Here is a 19,553-nt window from a genome sequence, read left to right as displayed (position 1 = left end):
CTGCAGATTCTTCAATGTGCTCTGTTGTTTGGCAAGGTGAGAAACCCTGGTTTCCATCCACATCATTCATTTTTAAAAGTCTCAGATGATACTGGACTGGAAGGAGCTGAAGAGACTGTAGTAGCCTTCACGTCATCCATTATAGCAAAGCAGTTTTCTTCAGATTTCACTCGACATTCTGCAAACACATACCAGTGTAGTTACATTGCAGGAAGAAGTAATAATTTCTGCCCCCTTAAAAGCCGACTATAGACCTCAAATATGGCTTATCATTTATAAGTAGTAGCAACTTTACATGGCTACTCGCTCTAACGTTAACCTAGATAAATGTGCGCTATTATAAGGCGCATATCCAAGTATTTGTATATAAAGAATAGTGTGCTTTACTGCATGACATAGAAGACACATCCCTAATATCAGCGGAAACAACTTAAAATACGCCGTTATTTTTAGTCATACAGAGAAGAGTAATACATCATTCGAAACCATATCTATAGAAAGCTTGAAATGTCTACTTTTAAACTAACCAATTCAATTTAAACAAATAGGCTACTATCTGATTATGTAATCCGTATGAATGGTGCATTTCCTCCGATGCGGAGATGGCGAGTCAAATTAATCTTTGTAGCCGACTCAGAAAACACTAGTTTATTAAAGGTCTCCTTTTATAAAATATAAAATGTCTCCTTGCTATTTTTGCTGACACATTCATAATCGACTTGTACCATGCTTTGCTGCAAGCTAGGCTATATATAACGCCGATACAGCCTTTATTAAAGGCTCATTATGTTTCAGTAAATAAATAAATATAAACGTGCGATTAGTCAACTAATGAACGACTACTAGTCGACTAGAAAAATCTTTAGTCGCGGGCAGCCCTATTAATTTGACATGTTTATTGTATGCAAATTTCAACACTGAATTTTTTCTAAATCTCTCTATATATAATTATTTTTTTGGTTTCACTTTATTTGGATGGTCCCTTTAACACATTCTGTTGACTAAGTAACGTTGCATCTACATCTCTACTAACTGTCATTAGAGTGTTAGTTGAGTATTAATGGACTGGTTTTCTGGTTAGATTAACTTGACATGTAGTTGCAAAATTACTTATAGTCCGTAGAGTGTCTGTTGGAGGATCATCACAATAAAGTGTTTGCAGATATTAAGCAGAAAGTCTACTAATACTCTAATGAGAGTTAGTTGACATATAGTTGCAAAGTTACTGCAAAGTCAACAGGATGTTCAAAAGGGACCATCACCTTTTTTTTATTTAACAAGTTTTTACTGGGAATGTGAGTTCAAATTTGACCATACAAGTTGTACACAAAAGCAGTTGTGCATGATGCAGCGTTTATTTCCAAAGTACACAGAAGAAGTTATTAAGTGTTTGGTGTCAGTCCTGTTTATGGATATGAAAAGTACAACAGTAGTTAGATGAAAATGCTTAAAAGGGTGAAATGCTTCTTCGAATACACAGAAGTGTGCGGCCACACATTTCATTGGTTTTAAAGGAGAGGCTGGTGGCTACATTCTCCTTCATCTATGAGAAATACACATTATATATTTTTGAATTAGCCGTTTATCATAACCTAAGCCATACTTACCGTATTCATCAGCAGACTCTGGCTCTTTCTTAACGTCTACAGTTGCGTCAGACGGGCCTACGCCGACGGTGACCTTCACCACCTCCTTGGTTGCAGGTAAATCCTTCCCCTCTGGAAAACATTTTAATATAGACAGAGAATAGAAAGTCATACGAAGGTGAGCAAATAAATGACCGATTTTTCATTTCCGGATAAACTCTCGCGTACCCGCATGCATTACACGCAGGTGTTTCTTCATGGATGATGAATGAGCGAAGAATTTGAGGCATATGGGGCATTGGTACGGCTTCTCCCCCGTGTGACTGCGCAGATGTACAGATAAATGCGCAAACTGTCGGTAGCTCTTCTTGCACTGAGGACACTGGTACGGCTTCTCTCCGGTGTGAACCCTCTGATGAACCACCAGATCTTTCGCTTGGCCAAAACTCTTCCCACATTCAGGGCACTCGAATTTGGGTTTATTCTCCTTGGAGTGAGTCCGCAGGTGGACCTTCAGGTGTCCCGCCTGACTGAAAACCTTATCGCACTGAGGGCACTCGTGCTTTTCTTCGGTGTGTGTGCGTCGGTGCAGAACCAGACTGCTGGGATGGCTGAAGCTGCGCTCACACTGGGAGCACTGGAAGAGCTCGGCGCCCCGGTCGTAATGGTGCCGGCGCTGATGACGCGCGAGGTCCGAGAGTTTGACGAATCCTCTCCCGCACTCGGAGCATTTGTGCGGTCGCTCTCCTTCATGAACATAGCGCACGTGTTTCCTGAGGCCGGCCGCTTGAGTAAACGTCTTCAGACACAAACTGCATGTGTGAGACACCCCTGGAATTATAATATACAATGTTAATAATAAAATATGTATTAACATTTTCATTTAATTGATTTGAATTACTAATACAATAAATACTCAAATAATGTATGTAATATCAAATCATTTATATTTCTTCAATAAGCTCTGATGATGTTTTGTCAGAAATGCAACATTTGGGCTTGTGATGCATTGATTGTAATTCCAGTCTAGTGTGTATATACATTTTTGGCCACAGATAGAAAATGAACAGTTGCAAAGCACCACATCTAAGACAAAAATGTACTTGTGCAAATGTGCAAAATAATACATCATTAATGTGAATCAAAGAGAAACTGAAGAACTACTAAAGAAAATTAGTTTCAGTAAGAAATTTATCATCAGGCATTCATTTTTTTATAACCTCAACTATAAAAATGTATGAGGTGACATATCACTGACGTTAAAGGGACAGTTAACCCAAAAATTAAAATACTGTCATCATTTACTCTTCCTTATGTTGTTTCAAACATGTATGAGTGAGTTTCTTCGGTTGAACTAAAAGGAAGATATTTTGAATAATGTTTATAATTCAACGTTAGCCATTGACTTCCATAATAGGAAAAAAAAATACTATGGAAGTCAATGACTTACCGTCAACTTTCTGGTTCAAGAACTTTCAAGATTCTTAAAAATATCTTCTTTTTAGTTTGACATAAGAAAGAAACTCATACAGGATTGAAGCAACATAAGGGTGAGTAAATGATAACAGAATTTGCATTTTTGGATGAACTATCCCTTTAAAGGGGTGGTAAAATGCCATTTTCACAAGATGTAAAATAAATCTCTGATGTCCCCAGAGTGTGTGTGTGAAGTTTTAGCACAAAATACCCCACAGATATTTTTATATAGCAGGTTAAAGTTGTCACTTTTTGAGGGTTTGCAAAAACGCACCGTTGCCTGGCCCTTTAAATGCAAATGAGCTGCTGCAGAGGGCGGGGTTTCAAGAGCTCGTGTGTGTTAGCAGCTGCAATCAACTCACGCAGACACACACTAAAATGACAGAAACGGTTCTGCCTTTAATGTTAAAACGGAGTCAGACAAAGATGGAGAGACTCAAGAAGAAGTGACAACATGTAGAATGCAACAGGACGTCTCTGAATGGTTAGTTGATGAATTTATGTTGCTGATGTGGAGTTAAAGGATTAGTTCACTTTTTAAAAAAAATTTGCTGATAATTTACTCACCCCCATGTCATCCAAGAAGTCCATGTCTTTCTTTCTTCAGTCGAAAAGAAATTAAGGTTTTTGATGAAAACATTCCAGGATTTTTCTCCATATAATGCACTTTGCTGGGCACCAAACGGTTCAAGGTCCAAAAGACAGTTTCAGTGCAAACTGCAAACTGTTCAAAGGGCTTTAAACGACACCAGACGATGAATAAGGGTTTTATCAAGCGAAACGATCGCTCATTTAAAAAAGAAATAACAAAGTTTAAGTTTTATAAGCTCAAATGCTCGCCTTGCTCTGTTCTGTGTGACTCTCCTGTTCGAACTCCTTCATCAAAATGAACGAATCTTTTTCCGAGTCAATTCGTTCATTTAACGAACGAAATGAACGAATTGACTTCCAAAAATCCTGGAATGTTTTCATCAAAAACCTTAATTTCTTTTCGACTGAAGAAAGAAAGACATGGACATTTTGGATGACATGGGGGTGAGTAAATTATCAGCAAAAGTTTTTTTAAAAGTGAACTAATCCTTTAACTATATTCTGTCATGGTAATCTATAAGTCGCTCGTATAGGAACTGTTGTGAGATACACACAGAGTGACTTTCTATTGCATGTGAAAAGAAGTGTGCTAAAGTTTGAGCTGACTCACAAATGTACTCTTATACACAACTTTTCCTCTTCTCAACATGAACTGTGTGTTCCCGGAGGCGGGGTTTATGTACATTTTAGGGTTAGTGATGTCACTGTAGTCCTTTTCTTTTAAGATATGATGCAGCGCCTGAAAATAGTTCCGTTGTGTTGAAGGAAGGTGGCCTATTTTCAGGCGCTGCGTCATATCATTCCGCCTGCTGCACTCATGGTACGACAGTGAAGTTTCTTGATTATTACGCAGGAATGAGAGTATAGTTCCTAGCCATATCAGCCTAGAAAATCACAACATTACATTTTCCGTCGGCCTTAGTGCACGATGTAACTACAGAAGAGTCAAGTTTTAAATAGGAAAAATATCGAAACTCTTTGGTCATTTCTTTTTTTAGAAATGCTAATGGTCTTGTCCACTTCAATGATGTATGCTAAGCTATGCTAAAAGTGGTACCGCCAGAACCGGAGATCGGCTGAATGGATTCAAAAACGGTAAAACTCAACAGTTTAACTCTGGGGGAGTTGTAAAATGAGCCTATTTCCAAAAAAAGTGGAGTATCCCTTTAAAAGCAAATATCTCCCTTTGCTTTTGAACTTTGAGCATTGTAAATTTGCAGATGTTGTTTATGCTCAAACAGCAACATTTCACATGAACTAAAGTTAGAAAAGTGAAATCATAATCAACCACCCCTTTAAGTCAACTAAACAAATTTATAAAGGACAAAAAAAAAAATCATATTTATTTCAAAGCATTAAAAATGCGTAAACAACACTTATTTATGGTGTACATGCTTCTAATAGCTAGCCACCCCTTACATCGTCTTACCTGTATGAAATGCATCTTGGTGTTTTTTGAGACTAGCTTCAGAGATGAATGTTTCATCACACATCGAGCACTGGAGAGGGTTCTGGCCCGGGTGGCCGCTCTGGTGGGCGATCAGGTTTCTCCTCCAGCGAAAGCTCAGGCCACACTCAGAGCACTTGTAAGGTCTCTCTCCTGTGTGAATCCGCTGGTGAATCTTAAACATACAATGCTGACTGAATCTTTTCCCACAGTGAGAGCATTCAAATGGCTTCTCCTGCAAGTCCACTTTTGGACCACCTGTTGGTTTCTCCGTTCCACTTTGCTTCTTTGTGGAAGCTTCTGGAAAACAAAGAGAAAATAATCCGTAAAAAATACATTTTAATCATAAAAAAAAAACGTATAAACAAAGTAGTGCTGCGGGGAAACGATTAATCGAGATTAAACGCATCCAAAATAAAAGTTTGTGTTTACATAATATATGTGTGTGTACTGTGTATAATTATTTTGTATAAATACACACACATGTATCTATATATTTAAGAAAAAATGGTTATTTATATATAATATATTTATATTTATAAAACGGATAGTTCCGTCCTTGATTCTGATTGGTTGAACCGCATTCGAAGCAGTTGTAAACTATTCAACAAACACACACCTGTGACCGCATCATATTAGTGTTACACACACACACACCTGTGACCGCATTACATTAGTGTTACACACACACACACACACCTGTGACCGCATTACATTAGTGTTATACACACACACACCTGTGACCGCATCACATTAGTGTTACACACACACACACCTGTGACCGCATTACATTAGTGTTACACACACACACACCTGTGACCGCATTACATTAGTGTTACACACACACACACACCTGTGACCGTATTACATTAGTGTTACACACACATACACACTGTGACCACATCACATTAGTGTTACACACACACACACCTGTGACCGCATCACATTAGTGTTACACACACACACCTGTGACCGTATTACATTAGTGTTACACACACACACCTGTGACCGCATTACATCAGTGTTACACACACACACACACACACACACACACACCTGTGACCGCATTACATTAGTGTTGCTGCGCAACTGCTGTTTGTGATGCTTTGTTGCTGCATGTGTTGCTTGGCAACCTCTTTGGAACTACATTACTTGGCGGAGGAATAAATGTGTTATAACGTTATATTTTTTGTTGCTGCTGTTTATTTTATGAATAAAATAAATATTAAAATGAATATTTTTATGGAGTAACCGTTTTATAAAAGCAATAAGCCCCTTGAAGCCGTGTTTTACAGTGACTTTAGAACAGCTAAGGGGGTTTTTGTTCTAAATTCACTGTAAAACACGGCTTTCCAGGGCTAATTGCTTTAATAATAAATTATATATAAATATATATACAGTATATACTTGCAAATATTTCTTAAATATATACATGCATGTGTGTGTATTTATATATATATATATATATATATACAAAATAATTATACACAGTACACACACATTTATTATGTAAACAAACTTTTGGATGCGTTTAATCGTTGCCCTGCACTAAAAGAAAGATAACATTTTTGAGCACTGACATTTCTGAGAAACGTCAAACTTACTTTCATGAATTCGCATGTGAGCTCTGAGGAAGCTGGGCCGCCCGAAGCCCTTGCAGCAAACAGGGCAGTTGTGTGGCCGCACTCCTGTGTGAACTTCCAGATGTTTTTTCAAGTCTCCAGGGGTATAAAAGCTCTTACTGCACACAAAGCACAGGAACGACCTCTCTCCTGTGTGAGTTTTAATATGCACAACCAAAGCCGATCGCTGACGGAAGCTCTTGTTACATGTGGGACAGTTGAAGGGCCGTTCACCCGTGTGAATCCGCTCATGCTGTAACAAGCCTTGACGTCGACCAAACTTCCTCCCGCAGTAAGAGCAGGGGAAGCACTTGCCCTCGATGTCAGCATGCTGATCTGTTCAAATGACAAAGAAGAATGCATATTATCAAAACCACTATAAAACTCGTGGCTTTTGCGTCAACTCTGTTACCATCATCACTCACCCCTGTTACAATACTGTAGTATTATAGAAAACAATTCTGCAAAACTTCTTTTCAGAAGTGAACTCTCCAAGGACAAGTATCTGTGCCTATTTTGTCATTGAATAATTAAATTGTCAACCCTGTTACCAGGATATTTTATCGTAAACAAATGATTTTTGAAAAATGCAAAGTTGTAGAAATATAATTTAAACTTTTTTTTTTATAAACACTTTTAGTGCCGAAGAAATAAGAAATGCATTCTTAGTAGAGCTGGGTTTCGATTCAAATTTCAAGAATCGATTCGATTCCGATTCTCAAGATCTTGAATCGATTATCATTATTCGATTCGATCCGATCCGATCCGATTTTCGAGATTTAGATAAGTGTTTTTGTTTTTTCCAGCTGTTACCTGAATTACAGGACTGTAGTTATGCAACATATTGATACTATTAGGCTATTATAGACATTTAACTGCTTGTTTTGAACTTCATGCATGTGTATTGAATGTTAAACAAGTTCATAATGATAACAAACAAGACTGTTTATCGTGGTGATGTGTAGCCTACAGAGGCTTCGCACAGACAGTGAATGAGAGAGATCGGCAGAGCGCGTGCGGATTATCTGCGTCTGTCTTTGAAGTCATATGCATTCGTGAAAAAGGTTGCCGTGTCAAAGGAAAGCAAAATATTTGTCGTATCATCCTTTTAACGTTCACGTCACGAGTATTATAGAAAACAATTCTACAAAACAAATTTATCTTTTCAGGAAGTGAACTCTCCAAGGACAAGTATCTGTGCCTATTTTGTCATTGAATAATTAAAATGTCAACCCTGTTACAGGATATTTTATCGTAAACAAATGATTTTTGAAAAATGCAAAGTTGTAGAAATATATATATATATTTTAGGTAACACTTTATTTTAAGGTGCTTGTAATAAGCAGTAATTAACAGTTAATAAGACACTTATAAGACCTTATAAGATGCATATAAGATGCATATAAGCATTAACTAATGATAATAAATAAATTAAATTAAATAATAAATTTCTCAAGTATCAATACATTGCACTTTTAGAACAGCCGAACAAACATAAATGGTAACACAAACTCCCAGGCCCTTAAAAATTGACCTTCCCAAGAGGGAGTAGTTTCCCTGATCTCTTCAGGGCCTGGACCTTTAATTAACCCTTATATGAAGTAGTTAATGCTTATATGCATCTTATATGCATCTTATAAGGTCTTATAAGTGTCTTATAAGGTCTTATAAGTGTCTTATTAACTGTTAATTACTGCTTATTACAAGCACCTTAAAATAAAGTGTTACCATATTTTTTTTTTAAATAAACACTTTTAGTGCCGAAGAAATAAGAAATGCATTCTTAGTGTCAAATTTTTAGTGCCTAAGAAATGGCTGTCATTCCTATTACCATCAGCACTCACCCCTGTTACAATACTGTAGTATTATAGAAAACAATTCTACAAAACAAATTTATCTTTTCATGAAGTGAACTCTCCAAGGACAAGTATCTGTGCCTATTTTGTCATTGAATAATTAAAATGTCAACCCTATTACCAGGATATTTTATCGTAAACAAATGATTTTTGAAAAATGCTCAGTTGTAGTAATATATATATTTTTATATATTTTTTAATAAACACTTTTAGTGCCAAAGCTAATAAATGTCTGACAGTCCTATTACCATCATCACTCACCCCTGTTACAATACTGTAGTATTATAGAAAACAATTCTGTAAAACTACTTTATCTTTTCATTAAGTGAACTCTCCAAAGAAAAATATTTTTCATCAATTATTAAAAAGTCAACCCTGCTACCAGGATTTTGTATAGTAAACAAATGATTTTTGAAAAGTGGATATTCTTAGAAATATTGTGAACAAACACTTTTAGCGCCAAGACTAATGAAATGGATGTCAACCCTGTTATCATAATCATTCACCCCATTAAATATTGTAGTATTATTTAAAAAAATACTTTATCTTTTCATGAAGTGAACTCTTTAAGGACAAGTATCAGTGCCTATTTTGTCATTTAATAATTAAAATGTCAACTCTGTTACCAGGAAATAGTTTAAACAAATGATTTTTGAAAATTGCATAATTGTAGAAAAATCATTAAATTATTATTTTTTAAATAAATACTTTTTGTCAGTCCTATTAGCATCATCACTCCCCCCTGTTACAATACTGTAGTATAATAGAAAACAATTTCTCATTAAATTCAACCAAGTGTTAACCAAGTTGAGTGGATATTTGTGGAAATATCAGCATTGAATTTCACATCAGGTTATTTCTTCATAGTTCATATGTAGTTATTGAGGCGGAACAATACAATTTATTTCTTATCTTCATTCAAGAAAAGAAATGCTAATATTGTAATGTGTCCTGGCAGGTCCTCCTACCTGGATGAAATATAAGCTGATGTCTTTTCAGGGAAATTGCGAGCGAGAAGGTTTTGTTGCATATGGCACAGTGATAAAGCTTCTGATGATCTGTCAGCTCTGAACTGGAACTCTGATCAGCATCATGATCTTCATTCACTGATGGACCGAGTCCCGTCTCCGTCTCTAATAGATGAGGATCGCCTGCGCTCATTTCTGTAAAACATGTTCAGACACATTACAATGCATTTATGCTATATTAAGACAACTATGTTACTACGTAAACTGGCCACAAAAAAACAACGGTAACACTTTACAATAAGGTTAACATTAGTTAATGTATTAACTAACATGAACTAACCACGAGCAATACATTTGCTACAGTATTTATTAATCTTTGTTAATGTTAATGAAAATACAGCTGTTCTTTGTTTGTTCAGTGCATTAACCAATGTTTACACGATTTTAATAAAGCATTAGTAAATGTTGAAATTAACATTAACAAATGCTGTATAAGTGCAGCTCATTATTAGTTAATGTTAACTAATGAACCTTATTAAAGAACAACTAGAGAACATACCGTCCACAGAAGCTCCAGGGTTTCCAGAAAGCATTGCTGAAAGCTGTGATGAAACAGAAACACCACAGATATCTTCCACGTCACCCTGTTCCCCCTCTTTAGGAATAAGCTCATCCGCTTGGTTGATCAGAACATCTCGTTCCCGCAACTTGTTCAGATGGGACTGCATGTGTGCTTGGAGGCTACTGGGCCGAGGGAAGCTTTTGGAGCACAGAGGACAACTGTGGGGTCTCACGCCGGTATGAGTCCCCATATGAGTCTTCAGATCCCCTGAACCATAAAAGCGTCTGAAGCATATGAAACATTCGAAAGGCTTTTCTCCAGTGTGAATTTTCCTATGCACGATCAACACCGAACGCTGCCTGAAACTTTTATTGCACACGGTGCAGCGGAACGGTCTCTCGCCGGTGTGAATGCGTTTGTGTTGCTCCATGTCTTGATGTCGTCCAAATATTTTCCCACAGTACGGACAGGTGAAGCGCTTCCTTTCAGCAACACTCAAACGTTCTTTTGAAAGAAAGAAATCAACAGGATTTTCAATGATGGCAGACAAAAGAAACAGCAAACCCAACAACATATTGTATTGAGCAACGCTATTGGTTATTTAACTCCGGGGTTTTCAAACCGGTAAGCAGGAGACGAGGCCTAAAGATGACTTAAACGTTGATTTAAAGCATTAAAATAAGCTAAAACAACTAAAAATCTAGATTGTCTGCTTTTTAGACATTGTTTTTTCTTGGAAAACCTGGATATACGAGGTAGCCTGATTTTAAAAGAGTGTTTTTTAGACCTGGTTAAGCCATGCAAATTATTAAAATATGAAAACGGCATTGGGGTTTTTTATAATGAATATACATTTTTCTGGTTACGCCAAGCTCTAAAATATTTTGTCAAGTAGAAATTAAGAACCACGGTGCTAGAGGGTCCTCCAAAATGTTTTAAATGGTGTAAAAAAATGATAAAATAATAACAATAGGTTTTATAATGAGAAATTAATTTACTCTAGAAACAGATAAAAAAGTACCAAAAAAAATATAAACCTTAGAAACTTAATAGAAAGTAAATATTTTATAGATATATTTTTTCACAAATGTACACTCTAAAAAATGCTGGGTTGTTTCCACCCATGTTTGGGTCAAATATGGACAAACCCAACCGTTGGGTTGAAAATTTGTATTAAAAAATGGTTGGGTTTGTCCATATTTGACCCAAACATGGGTGGAAACAACCCAGCATTTTTTAGAGTGTATCTTTCTTTATACATGCCTTTTCCATTTCAGGAAGGGGAACTCTTGCAGGGATCATCATATTTGGAGGACTGTGGCATTAAAAAGTTTGAAAACCCCTGATTAACCAATATCTGTAACTTCCGAAAAGCAGATGGCGCCATCATAAAACCTCACAGGACGTATTTCTCCTCAGTTTTAGTTTTCAGGATGATTCTCACCTGGATGAGCGACTCGCTGATGCTTTATCAGGGAGAAGGAGAGAGAAAACCTCCTGTCACAGAGCGTGCACTGGTACGGCCTCTCCTCTGTATGATGAGTACGGTGGTGTTTTTTAAGGTTTACTGCTTGACTGAAATATTTCCCACACTGGGAGCACTGGTACGGCCGCTCTCCGGTGTGAACACGCAGATGGATTCGAAGCTTTGCTTGCTTATGAAACCTCTTTCCACAGTGATTGCACTGGTGCGGCTTGTCTTCGTCGTGAAGTTGCTGGTGAGCAGTAAACTCTTCCTCTTGAAGAGGGTTATGTGCTCCAACGCCTAGAAGAGCAAATGATGCAATGTTAAAAGCAGATATGTGGAGTGGGATTTTGGACCAATGAGATTTCAAGGTGGCTTATGCTATTGTATTTTGGTAGAAACCAGACCTGAATCCCAAAGTGCTTACTATCCAACCTAATGAGAGTAGAATAACTGTGTCCTAAAGCAAAGTCTGTTGATAGTCCACGGATGGGCTATCAATCCAATTATTTCTGGGAGATTTTCGAAGTATGGATCCGTGCTCATGCTAATATTGCCTACATCCCATTTGGATGAGGATTCGGTTTAGAACTACAAACATGAATAAAAAGAACTACAAATGTGCATTGATTCCAAAGGGTTAAGTAGAGATACCCTGAAAGCGGTTTTATAATAATAAATGGTAACACTTTACTTGAAGGGGTGTGCATAAGACTGACATGACACCTTCATAATCATGACATGACACACATCATGAATATGAAGGAGGTTTTAGGCATGTTTATGACAACTGTCATTAAGTGTCATTCGCTTAATTATGAAATTTTTTATGTAAATATGACATTACAATATGACAACTTGACATTACTAAGACAACACAACCTGTCATAAATATGTCATAAACATGACAGCAGATTAATTATCAAACTTAAGAAACCACTTAGCTTTATGGGTTAACATTACATTAAACTGTCAGGTGGTTGGTTTTGACATTGCCTGTCATGAGGCATTATAACATTTTAATGACAAATTCAATGTGTACCACTGTAGTTAAGGGCAAAAAAAATATTCATGATAGTTATAATGCCTCATAACAGCCAATGTCAAAACCAACCACCTGACAGTTTAATGTAATGTTAACCCATAAAGCGTGTTTCTTAAAGCTGCAGTCCGTATCTTTTCCTCTTTGTCGCCATCTCTGTTCGAAATCTGTAACTGCAGTGATTCGCGGAATTATTATCTTTACGTGGGTTGTAAATCGGCATGAAACAGCGCGGATGAACACAGTGCTTTGAGGCGAGTGCTGCTGTCAGTCACCTCGCTGTGTGGATACTGGCATACAGAATCACAGATTCACTTTTTGAAAGTTTGACCAACATAAGAATTTTCATAAGAAAATGTCTTCTGAACAAGTAAGTAAAATCCATTTTTGTTCTGACCAACTAAGGGGGAAAAAGCATTCGACATGATAAGCTTCGTTAGATTTAATCAACGCGATTTACAGCAACCGTGCAAATTATAGCCTACTTTGTTCTCAAATTGTTCATGTTAACAACATCAGCATTGCGTGACTAATGTTAAATTTAATGTGTTTTATGGTTACCTGTGTAGTTCAGAATTCATATTCTCCATAATAGCAAAACGAGAAAGGCACAACAAAGGAAACTCCATAACTGTGTGAATTAAGAAAACGTACTGTTACACGATTGAACTATTGAAATGTCTTACTTGTTCAGCAGAAAAAAGCCGTCTCTTCTTCCGTTTCGAACCCCTTCAAAACACGGAGTTCACGCACTTCTCAAAAGCCCCGCCGATGTTTAAATCCTTGTGTTCGCATGAGACGGTTTCTTTCTCTTTCTCTAGCCACCTTAAATCCGAAGTACGAAGTCTTTTGGGTTTTATAACTGCTGAATCTCCAGTTGACACTGATGATTGTTGTCTGGATCTTTCTGGATGCCATAAGTTTATTTATGTAAAGTGCTGCGAGAAAAGCCTATACATCTAAACATCTCGTCACGCGCAGTATAGCCGGCTAGCCGAAACTCCTTCTTTATGTGTACGGGTGTGACGTCATGACGCAAAGACATGCTCGAATTTCCCGCGGAAACCCACCAGTACCACTGGAATTAAAATCATTATTACAAGCTAACCGTTTTGAATCTAGCTATGGCAAGCAGATAGTTTTGACCACTGGCAGAATACGTTTTTTTTAATATAATTATTTTGGATTATTTTTAACTTAAAAAAGTTACGGACTGGAGCTTTAAGTTTGATAATTAATTTGCTATGTCGTGTTTATGACATATTTATGACAATTTGTTGTCTTGGTAATGTCAAATTGTCATTACCAAGACACGGACAGGTTATGATGTATTGGTTTATGTCAAGGTGTCATTACAAAGACTTCTCAAACAATGTCATAATTGAGCGAATGACACTTAATGACAGTTGTCATAAACATGCATAAAACCTCATTCATATTCATGACGTGTGTCATGTCATGATTATGAAGGTGTCATGTCAGTCTTATGCACACCCCTTTAAGTAAAGTGTTACCACTTTGGCAAAACTGAATTTTTTGCTGTTATTAGTGCAATTCCATAAAAGTGGCGGTGGGAGTGGAAATGTCTGCTCGTGATCTACTGATAACGCACAAATGAAAGAACACAGACGCAGCCGGATCATTTCCATAATGACCAACACAATCTACCAAGAGCAGCGCAGATTAGCGTCTGGTTTAAAACATGCTTTTTTGGGCGGTATATAATAGCGCAAACACCAGTCAATTGACTAGCGCAAACCTTAGTAAATCACCCTGCGTTATTCATTTAAATACTCTCCTCCCATAAATTTTGCGTCTGAAAGAGAAACTCCTACAAATGCATATGCAATAATGTCAGCCGCTAAAATAACCCTGTCCAAGCCTTTTCAGTGGTTTAGTTTGTTAATGCCAAAAGAGAGTTTGCGCTGAATCAAGGTGATAGTAAATCTGGCCCTTAGTATAAAGTGGGACCGGGCATAGTACGAGTAGGTGAATTGGGATGCAGAATATGATACTGTTTCTGTTAGACATAACTATACATAGATACAGGGGCGGATCTACCGGGGTGGCATAGGGTGGCAAATGCCACCCTAAAAGAAAGCCTTGCCACCCCTGCTGCCACCCCAGTTGGCAGCAACGAATTAAAAGTTATGGCCAATTTGACAATTTATGAGCGCGAATCTCCCATGTCCGACTGCAGTGAATTCGCTACGTGCATAATATGACGACCGTTGACGTTCATACTTTAGTGTGTGGGCAAATACTTCCGGCGAAAACTTCCGGTGATCTGACCGCGAGAGCGGGAGACAGCGAGAGCAAGAGACAACAGCGACCGAGTTCCATTACCAGAGAGATAAGTTTTCAACCCGACCAAATTTTTAAATGCATATCATTTTCAGTGTAATTCACCTGTGTGTTTCTATGCTTTATATTACTGCATTTATTTTGTGCAAGTGAGATGAGTAAAGCACATCTGTTTCGTATATCATGTATCTGTCTGGTGTTTATATGCAGTAGCCTACAGTATTCCACAGTAAAACGCTCAAGTTGGGTGCTCAACAAAATAATATATATAAAAAAGGGAAAAAAGGTCGGCACACCTTGGCTCCAAAAGTTAAACGCACCCCTGCCTTTATACTCACACTGGGCTGGACTGGCCATAATATTATAACTATTATTATATAGTAGTGTAATGTAGACAGACACTATATCACAACTAAAAGAGTTTTGAGTTTTTCTTTGTTCTTTATTTTGAACTCTCAAAGTGCACCAGATTGATGAATTTAACATTAAAAAGCACAAAATTTTCTTAGGGGGGAGCATGCCCCCGAACCCCCCTAGAGGGACAGAGGTGCACTCACCACAGATTTCACAAAATCCTGTGGGAAAAAAACCCTATTGCTATACCAATGCAGCATATAGCTTGTTTTAGCATTCATCACTGTGGAGTAGGCCTATAGTTCAACTTAGTAGTTATTTCATCTGTTAACTCTTACTCACTCCTATTCACTTATGTTATGACATTAGTGGTTTTTATAGGAGTTGGTATACATATTCAAGGGAGTGCAAAGTTCGGTTGTGTTTATGATCATATGTAGTGGGCCAGTCTGGGCCAAAATGCCCGGGCCGATTTTTTGTCCCAGTCCAGCCCTGTACTCACAGGTGACCCCAAACCCCCCCACAAAAAAAGATACAAATAATAATACAAATAATGCCCTTTTGTAGTGTGTATACATACGATTTCTCATCAAACTGTGTTGACTGTGATTAAATTCAGTATATATATACGTCTGCCATGTTGCCACCCCTAAAAAATACCTGCCCCCCTCTTGCCACCCCATAAATATTTTTCTAGATCCGCCCCTGATATACTTATTAGACTCACCCTTCTCAGCAGAATGAGCAGAATCCCGAGAGAGCTCGGATGAAGGAGATGGAGCTCTCTCAGACACTTTCTGTTGACTTCGGGCATCGTGTTCATTAGACGCTTCGCTCTCAATACTGTCCACAAGGTCCAGAGAGTGGGATTCAATATTGTCCTTAAGTGCGTCAGTTTGTAAGCGTTTGTGCAGATCTTCAGAGTCCACAGAACTGCAAGGCCTCTCGTCTGAATGGTTCATGTGGTCTGATTCAGAGAAGGTCTGATGGTGAGATCGTGTGAAGCTGTTGACACAGTCAGGGCAGCGGTGGGATATCTCTCCGGTGTGTGTTAGCTCATGTTCCTCAAGCTGACAGGCAAAGTTTTTCCCACATTCAACGCAAATTAAGCACTTACCCTCCGTACTTACATCTTGACCTGCAAAAAGAGAGGATACTTCATTCTGATTGGTCAAAATCTCTGCCTATCAATATTACAAAATAAGCCACTGCATGATGATGATTTGCCGAACACCGATGCCATGGTAGGTTTTATTTTGCGATTGTGAATCAGACCTTTAATGAATGTATAATATAATGACTGTTACCGCTAAGAAAGGTTTAATAAAGTGAATTCAATCTAAATTAAGCATTGATTTCTGTGTTTATATTTGGATTATGTAACTAGACTAAATTGTAATCAAATCTGACTGGATGGGCCAATAAACTGGCAGGACCCACAGAAGTTTCAGGTGTTTTTTTAGAACCTTAAAGTTTTTTATGATGTTTATATTATGTACGTGGTGTTTTTAAAACGCTTTAAGACAAACCATGTGTAAATTCATAAGTCGACAGCATTGCCGAGTATTTTCTGCTTAAAACTGCAGTGAACCAAAGACAGTCTCAAAAACACGGATTGAAATCGCTGGTGTTTCTGACGTCACAAACGACCTTGTAACCAATCAGATCAACGTGTGATCGTCAACCAGTGGATCTCTGAGCTGAGTGAGTGAGTGGAGCCGGGGATCATTTGCATATTCATAGAACCGCGCATACTAAATGAGGCAAGGGTGTCGAGTTACATTCAAGGAAAAAAACTTTTAAATATGTTAATTTGGTGATCAAATATGAGTTTTTAGGGATAAAATGATTGACTACAGAGGGACTTTAAGTAGGTGTTATAGTAGCTATGTTTCCATCCACCTATTTTTATGCAAAGTTTTTATTAAAAAAAACTGGATGGAAACATAATTTAAAACAATGTGCATAAAAACTTAAAGGGATACTCCACTTTTTTTGGAAATAGGCTCATTTTACAACTCCCCCAGAGTTAAACTGTTGAGTTTTACCGTTTTTGAATTCATTCAGCCGATCTCCGGTTCTGGCGGTACCACTTTTAGCATAGCTTAGCATACATCATTGAAGTGGACAAGACCATTAGCATTTCTAAAAAAAAAATGACCAAAGAGTTTCGATATTTTTCCTATTTAAAACTTGACTCTTCTGTAGTTACATCGTGCACTAAGACCGACGGAAAATGTAAAGTTGCGATTTTCTAGGCTGATATGGCTAGGAACTATACTCTCATTCCTGCGTAATAATCAAGAAACTTTACTGCCGTACCATGAGTGCAGCAGGCGCAGGCACTTAGTCCCGGTCACGTTGGAAGTTACCGAGCTGGGGACTATTTTCAGGCGCTGCGTCATATCATTACGCCCTTAGTGCACGATGTAACTACAGAAGAGTCAAAAATATCGAAACTCTTTGGTCATTTTTTTTTGAGAAATGCTAATGGTCTTGTCCACTTCAATGATGTATGCTAAACTATGCTAAAAGTGGTACCACCAGAACCCGAGATCGGCTGAATGGATTCAAAAACGGTAAAACTCAACAGTTTAACTCTGGGGGAGTTGTAAAATAAGCCTATTTCCAAAAAAAGTGGAGTATCCCTTTAAGACGACGTGCACATAAACTGCGATGGAAACACATTTACCGAATAAATCCCTTGATGCGCAACAAAAAAAAGTCATGTAACTCAACAAATCGTGTGATCAGGAAATTTGGCGCATAAGTTAAATGCGCAACTTTGAATGGAAACAGAGTTGGTGTATATATTTTAGGCCTAACAACACCCCGAAACTATGGAGAAAATCATAGAATCTAATGTCTTATTGTCTGCAGTCTCATGTTGTACCTTGATGAAATGCACGCAGATGTCTTCTCAAGGAGGACAACAGGGCGAAGTTTTTCACACAGATCGTACAGTGGAAGGCCTTCGCATCTGTGTGGACGATCTGGTGAGTCTTGAGGTCTCTCTCCCGGGTGAAAGTCTTCCCGCACACCAAGCACTCAAAAGGCCTCTCTCCGGTGTGAATCCGCACATGTTCGGACAGATGCTGGATACGGGAAAACCCCTTCCCGCACTGAGAGCACTGAAACGGCCTCGCTCTGGCAGAAACACTCTTTGCGTGGTCGTCTGTGGTGACATTTGTAAAGGAAAATGATTGTGTTATGTTGTCTCTCTCAACAAATACATACATCTATTCAATATATTTGACAGGTAAACAATAAGAGTGTTTCTGAAAGCTGCGCGATACTCTATAGGCCAGGGGTTTTCAGGGTTTTTGACCCCTAAATATGATGTTCCCTTAGCGAGGAACTCCTTTCCTAACTAATATTTACACTGCCCAGCACAAAAAAAAGTCGCTGTTTGGATGTAAATAGACAAATGCTCAAGACAAGAGTCAATATTGGATCATTATTGCAGTGATTATTATGTTTCTAGCATGTAATATGTTTGGCAGCAGTTCTTCTAATCATAATTGATGGGGTGTGTAGCATTTCATTTCTTAAGCAATCAAGACACATCATGGTCATATTCTAGGATGAAAATGTTGACCAGAAATGTATGCACCTCTTGATGGGAATGAATATTGTGATGTTATTTCCATCAAGAGGTGCATCAATATTTGGGGAAAATCTTGAGAATGCAAGAGTCCAGCTCTCTGTAAAGTCTCCAGCACATCCCAAAGACTTTCAATGAAGATAAGCTCTGGATTCGTATGTAGAAATGATTCTTCATGCTTTCTCAGTTTGAGCCTGATGAATCTTGACATTTTCATACTGGAATATGGCCATGATGTGTCTTCCTACATGTTTAAGAAAAGCGACACACTCCATCAGTTTGGCCTAGTATACTGTATAAACCTGAAGAGAGACATAAAATATAACAAAGTAACTGTCATTAATCTCATGATAACAGACAGGTCTTTAGAAAACAGAATAAAACAGTAATGTCAAATTCAGTAAATTGAATTATATCTATTATATATATATTTTTTAAATAAATAAGTATATTAATTTGGTTTTATACATTTATTTGCACATTTTTTTCATTGACCCAGCACTCCCCACGCCACACGGAAAAATGAAAATCAAAGTCAGGGCAATTTACACTTTTCACAAACAGGCAGTGCAGTATCAAACTGTGATTATCATACGGTGAATGAATGCATTATGCCCAATGTATAATGTAAACTCCTGCATTCTCACCCAGATCAAACGCAGCACCTGATGTGTGT

General features: G+C 37.8%; 1 protein-coding gene across 1 annotated transcript; it reads right to left on the bottom strand.

The window, feature by feature from the left end:
- znf271 (zinc finger protein 271) lies at positions 1-19,547 on the bottom strand. Its single transcript, XM_056237057.1, has 11 exons — positions 19,525-19,547; positions 18,167-18,448; positions 16,001-16,411; positions 11,553-11,873; positions 10,106-10,612; positions 9,547-9,741; positions 6,705-7,058; positions 5,083-5,400; positions 1,815-2,417; positions 1,608-1,718; positions 1-178 (listed from the first exon to the last, which is right to left on the bottom strand). Exons 3-11 carry the CDS (start codon positions 16,233-16,235, stop codon positions 63-65), a joined length of 2,760 nt encoding a protein of 919 aa, XP_056093032.1. The 5' UTR covers positions 16,236-16,411; positions 18,167-18,448; positions 19,525-19,547; the 3' UTR covers positions 1-62.
- Between the last annotated feature and the right edge of the window lie 6 nt (positions 19,548-19,553).

Source organism: Rhinichthys klamathensis, unplaced genomic scaffold, assembly GCF_029890125.1.
Source record: "Rhinichthys klamathensis goyatoka isolate OS25496 unplaced genomic scaffold, OSU_Roscu_1.1 h1tg000476l_1, whole genome shotgun sequence".
Lineage (NCBI taxonomy): Eukaryota > Metazoa > Chordata > Actinopteri > Cypriniformes > Leuciscidae > Rhinichthys > Rhinichthys klamathensis.
Note: the sequence above shows the minus strand (reverse complement) of the source record. Positions and strands in the feature narration are given on the sequence as shown.